The following is a 6492-nucleotide window of genomic DNA, read 5'->3' as shown; positions in this document are numbered from 1 at the left end:
AGGCACTGGAAAGGGGAACAACAATTTGTTGTACCGTTTGATATAATTATGCTATACAAAATAGATATAATGAGTCAATATTTTTATGTAGAAAAAATATATATCTATATGTTAAATATAAAATTGTCGTACGGAACGAATCAGAGGATTAAAAAAAATACATTTTTTAAAGAATCGTGTTTTCTTCGAGTAGCTATCAAGGCTTGGATTTTTCAAAGAATATTTTTTATGGATACTATAGGCGTGGATTTTTCAAGAATATTTTTTTGGATACTATAGGCGTGAATTTTTCAAAGAATATTTTTTTGGAGACTATAGGCGTGGATTTTTCAAAGAATATTTTTTGGAGACTATAGGCGTGGATTTTTCAAAGAATATTTTTTTGGAGAGTACAGGCATGGATTTTCAAAGAATATTTTTTGGAGACTATCGGCGTGGATTTTCAAAGAATATTTTTTTGGAGACTATAGACGTGGATTTTTCAAAGAATATTTTTTTGGAGACTATAGGCGTGGATTTTTCAAAAAATATTTTTTGGAGACTATAGGCGTGGATTTTTCAAAGGATATTTTTTGGAGACTATAGGCGTGGATTTTTCAAAGAATATTTTTTGGAGACTATAAGCGTGGATGTTTCAAAGGATATTTTTTGGAGACTATAGGCGTGGATTTTTCAAAGAATATTTTTTGGAGACTATAAGCGTGGATTTTTCAAAGGATATTTTTTGGAGACTATAGGCGTGGATTTTTCAAAGAATATAGGCGTGCTTGTGAATGTTTTTTGAGTAGCTATCAAGGGGTCAATTTTTCAAAGAATATTTTTTTGGAGACTATAGGGTTAGATTTTTCAAAGAATATTTTTTGGAGACTATAGGCGTGGATTTTTCAAAGAATTTTTTTTGGAGACTATAGGCGTAGATTTTTCAAAGAATATTTTTTTGGAGACTATGGGCGTGAATTTTTCAAAGAATATTTTTTTTTGGAGACTACAGGCGTGGATTTTTCAAATATTTTAAATTTAAATATATTTTGTGCACAGTGTTTTAAACAAATATCATGTCGAGCATAAAAAAATTTTTTCAAGGATCAAAGCCTGAATATTAAACAAAAACTGTTTTTTTGAACAACTATCAAGAAGTGGACTTAGAATTTTTGGCGGAATTTGTGCAATTTTTTTAGTACGTATCACGGCGAGGATTTTTAAAAAAAACATTTTTAGAGTAAAAAAATATTTTTTTAGTATCTGTCAAGACCTGGATAATTTAAAAATATTTTTTTTATTTAAAAAAAAAAATTGAGTATCTACCAATGCGTTGATTTAAAAAAAATATTTTTTAATAGCACGGATAAAAAAAATATTTTTTCAGTAGCTATTAAGGCGTTGATTTAAAAAATAATATTTTTTAAATATTTTGGCGCGGATTTAAAAGAATATTCCTAAGACAGTGTCATAGCTTAGCTTTTATATTTTTTAACTTTAAACAAGTGAAAAAGCGTTAAGTTCGGCCGGGCCGAACTTTGGATACCCTCCATAGTTATACTGACAGATACATACTGAAAATATAGGGAACATACCAAAAAGTGGTCATATACCGACAATTCTACAAACCGATTTATGTAAACCATTATGTACACCAAATACAAACTTCAGCAATTTTTAATGGGGATTTTTCCTAAAATCTGTCAGATCCAAAAAGTGGACTGATACTGATAACGCATGGTAGACTATAAAATCCTCAAACTACTGTAATTTAGATTACAAAGGGTATGTCTAAAGGGGGACCAATATTGATTACATAGTGTAGGAAATAGTAAATATTTGGAGATATCATATGAGGGCTATGCCTAATTAATGACCGGTATATACCCAATATTTCAATTGTTTATCTCAATTCTTTCCTTCAGGAGGTATCACTATATTGAGGAGACGCCTAAATGTCTACCGATATATTTAATTATCGTCATATTTCAGTTTTTTTATCACAATATCTTTAGAAGGCGGAATGCTTACAACAGATGGCTAAATAGTCTTTGTAGGGTAAAAATTGACTATTTCCCGTAACGACTACCCAACCACAACACACGGAACAAATCAGATAACTATTTTAATATAAGAAAGGGGGTTATATGGGGACTACCCCTAAAAAGGGGTGAATATTAATAATTTTTGGAGGTGAGATTTGTTACCATATACGACTACAAAATACCAAATTTCAGCGAATTCGGTGAAAAACGCGCTCAAGAACCACAAAATATCGAAAATTGCGTGTACCCTTACATGGGGATTCCCGAAAAAATTGACCTATATTTATAATTTTTTGTGGAGAGATTTGCTAACCAATAAGAACTCAAAATACTAAATTACAGCCGATTCGGTGGAAAAAAGCCGGTCAAAACCCCTCAAAAACTGGAAAATGGGAGGTACCTTTATATGGGGGCTACCAGAAAAAGTGGACCTTTATTCATAACTTTTAGTGGGAACATTTGGTACCCAATTAGAACCCAATTTACCAGATTTCAGCGAATTCGGCTGAAACCCCCGCTCAAGAACTCTAAAAAACCGAAAATTGGGGGTTACCTTTATATGAAAAAATTGACCTATATTTATAATTTTTAATATAGATATTTGCTACCCAATAAGAACTAAAAGTACCTAATTTCAGAGAATTCGGTCGAAAAATGCGATCAAACCCCCAAAATACCGCAAAATTGGGGGTACTCTTATATGGGGGCTATCCCAAAATATGGACCTATTTTTATAATTTTTTGTGGAGACATTTAGTACCCAATACGCACCCAATGTAGCAAATTTCAGCGAATTCGGTTGAAAAACGCGCTCAAGAACCCCAAAATACCGAAAATTTGGGGTACCCTTATATGGGAGCTATGGCTAAACGTGGACCGATATATCCCATCTTCGAACTTGACCTGCCTGCAGACAAAAGACGACTCTGTGCAAAATTTTGGCGATCTATCTCAATTCATTTAGACGCTAGAGTGATTACAACAGACGGACGGATAGACGGACATGCTTAGATCGTCTTAGAATTTTACGCTGATCCTACTCCATAAAACGACCAGGTCATTGAAATAAGTGCAAAAATGTATTCAATAATTAAATACACAAGCCAAGGGTGTTAATTTGTTGTCATAAGAGTCAACAACAACAACAATAATTATATCAATTTAATTGTTATCAGTAATGAGGTGACTGGGGGGTATTGGTTGTTTCGATATGTCGCACGTCTCTTCGGCAATGAAAATTGTTTTGGAAAATCAGTAAGCGAGAGAGTCAGAGTATGTGACTGAGAGATAGTAATGAGTAAGGATGAGTAATATACGCACTGTAAGCAAACGTTTATCAACGTTTTACTACCTCTCCTAACCCACCCAAACAAACATAAATCATGGGCAAGGGGAAACAAACGATTTTTCTAGATACGAATTTCATGAGTTTTTGATCCCGCAACGAAAATTAAAATACCCCAAGCGACCGGTTAATGATCGACTGAAATAATATAAAAGGCAAATGCCGGCATACAAATGCTAGCAGTCAAGTGGAGCCAGCCATCGAACCGCAAAGTGCAGAGCAGAGTCGAACTACAAAACAAATAAATACTATTTCACAACAAATAATTGCAAAACGCAAAATAAAAAATTATTTTACAATAAAAATTATTTGAACGATTTAAAACCAAGCATAAATTATATTTTGAAGGACATGTCCGAAATCGAACACGACGGCCTTCCACTTATGGACGACGAACAACCTGTTATAATGGAATGTCCAAATTGTGATCAGGAGGTTCTGGAGGACAACCAGGAGGCAGATACTACTATGCCTGAGGCCTCGACAATTACCAAAAAACATTACAAGAAAGCCATCAAAGCCCTCATGAAATCCTGCAAGGCCCAAAAAACCTTGGAGAGAGTTATACTAAGTGTGGCCGATGAAATGTGTAACAACGGGAAGAAAGACGCTGAGAATGAACATGGAAAAGGTGCTAAGAAACATAAACGTCGTCATCGTTCACGATCATCAACGTCGTCGGGAACAAGTAGTGGAACTAGCAGTGGTACTAGTAGCGGCACTAGTTCTAGTTCTAGCTCCAGTGAAAGTGAAGTAGAAGAAAATGACAAGAAAAAGAAATCGAAACATCATAAAACGAAATCTAGTTCCAGCTCTAGTTCTAGTAGCTTAAGTTCTAGTGAAAGTGAAGTGGAACTGGACAAGAAAAACAAATCGAAACATCAAAAAAAGAAATCGAAACATCATAAAAGTAATTCAAGTTCCAGCTCTAGTTCTAGTAGCTCCAGTTCTAGTGAAAGTGAAGAGGAACTGGAATTGAAATCGAAACATCAAAAAAAGAAATCGAAACATCATAAAACGAAATCTAGTTCCAGCTCTAGTTCTAGTAGCTCCAGTTCTAGTGAAGTGGAAGGGGACAGCAAAAAGAAATCGAAACATTATAAAAATAAATCTAGTTCCAGTTCTAGTTGCTCAAGTTCTAGTGAAAGTGAAGTGGAACTGGACAAAAAAAGGAAATCGAAACATCAAAAACAGAAATCGAAACATCAAAAAACGAAATCTAGTTCCAGCTCTAGTTCTAGTAGCTCAAGTTCTAGTGAAAGTGAAGTGGAACGGGATAACAAAAAGAAATCTAAACATCATGGTCACCGTCCACATCATATGTTACCATTCTGTGGAATGTGGGGATATCCTCCATTTGGTTGTCCCGCAATGTCCCGTTCTAACTGCTGTGGTATGGTAGATATTGCAAAGTGTCATAAACGACTGGGAGAGGTGAAGAAACACCGTGGCAGTAATGAGAAGCACGTTAGCCGTTCTCGTTCCCACTCTCGTGGACGTCAATGTGAAATGAAGAAGAATCACCATGGCCATCATAAGCGTCATGTGAGCCGTTCTCGTTCCCGTTCCCACTCTCGTGGACGTCAATGTGAAATGATGAAGAAACATCATGGACATCACTCTCATGGGCGTCAATTTGAAATGATGAAGAAACATCATGGCCATCATAAGGGTCATGTGAGCCGCTCTCGTTCCCGTTCTCACTCTCGCGGACGTCAATGTGAAATGAAGAAGAACCATCATAAGCGCCGAATGAGTCGCTGTCGTTCCCGTTCTCATTCTCGCGGACGTCAATGTGAAATGAAGAAGAACCACCATGGCCATCATAAGCGTCATGTGAGCCGCTCTCGTTCCCGTTCTCACTCTCGCGGACGCCAATGTGAAATGATGAAGAAGCATCATGGTCATCATAAGCGTCATGTGAGCCGCTCTCGTTCCCGTTCTCACTCTCGCGGACGTCAATGTGAATTGAAAAAGAAGCATCATGGTCATCATAAGCGCCATGTGAGTCGCTCTCGTTCCCGTTCTCATTCTCGCGGACGTCAATGTGAAATTAAAAAGAAGCATCATGGTCATCATAAGCGTCATGTAAGCCGCTCTCGTTCCCGCTCTCACTCTCGCGGACGTCAATGTGAAATGAAGAAGAACCACCATGGCCATCATAAGCGTCATGTGAGCCGCTCTCGTTCCCGTTCTCACTCTCGCGGACGTCAATGTGAAATGAAGAAGAATCATCCCAAGCGTCATATGAGCCGATCTCGTTCCCGTTCTCACTCTCGCGGACGTCAATGCGAATTGAAGAAGCACTGCCAAGGCCATTATATGCATCAAGGCAATAATAAACCCGGATGTAGAAGAAACGCGTATGTGCACTATAAGGCAGCGTCTTCGTCAAGTTCCAGCTCCAGTTCGAGTAGCAGCAGCAGTAGTGACGAAGAATATACAACGAAATTCCATGGCAAAGGTAAAAAATATCACAAGAAAATGTCCTCGTCTAGTTCAAGTTCGAGCAGTAGCGAAGATGAGTCACCCAAACACCAGCGCACACCCCACTGTCCCCAAATGGCTATGATGTTTGGTCGTTTTGCCAATCATCGGATTATGAGGAACTGGCCATGTCCGAAAATGTTTGGACTTGGTGGCAACCCGTTTATGTTGCAACAACGTAATATGATGTTCAGGCATCCATGGATGAAGTGTCATCAAGGATTTGTTGGTGGTTGCCCCACTTTCCCTGGTCGTATGCCACATTTTGGATGTTTCTAAAAAATAATAAAATTGCAGCTAAACGAGCAACAGTATTACTAAATATATAAAGCGATTATATGTTATATAGATACAAATATTTGATAAGCGAAAATTCGATAAAAAAAATAAAAATTAAAAAAAAACAATGGCACAATTTCAAACTAAATAAAATAAAAAAATGCACCCCTTACAAAATACATATCTTATTGAGTTTTATTTAGTACAATACATAAGAAAAGGATTTAAGGAAAATCAGTTTCATATAACAAACAAGAATAATAGATTAAAAATTATAATTCTAAACGTTTTTTGATAATAAGAATTTTCCATAAAATTCCATCCAAATTTTTTAATAAAAAATTCACATCTTTATTC

The 6492-nt window shown here is 36.4% G+C and overlaps 1 protein-coding gene across 1 annotated transcript; it reads left to right on the top strand.

Annotated features, from left to right (window-relative positions):
- The first annotated feature begins 3720 nt into the window (after positions 1-3720).
- On the top strand, positions 3721-6135 carry LOC133323713 (peptidyl-prolyl cis-trans isomerase G-like). Its single transcript, XM_061532634.1, has one exon. The coding sequence runs from the start codon at positions 3721-3723 to the stop codon at positions 6133-6135; it is 2415 nt and encodes an 804-aa protein (XP_061388618.1).
- Positions 6136-6492: the final 357 nt, after the last annotated feature.

This window comes from Musca vetustissima, unplaced genomic scaffold (assembly GCF_032173495.1).
Source record: "Musca vetustissima isolate MV318-11 ecotype Yass unplaced genomic scaffold, APGP_CSIRO_Mvet_v1 utg19501, whole genome shotgun sequence".
Classification (NCBI taxonomy): Eukaryota; Metazoa; Arthropoda; class Insecta; order Diptera; family Muscidae; genus Musca; species Musca vetustissima.
This window is presented reverse-complemented; position numbering and strand designations above follow the sequence as displayed.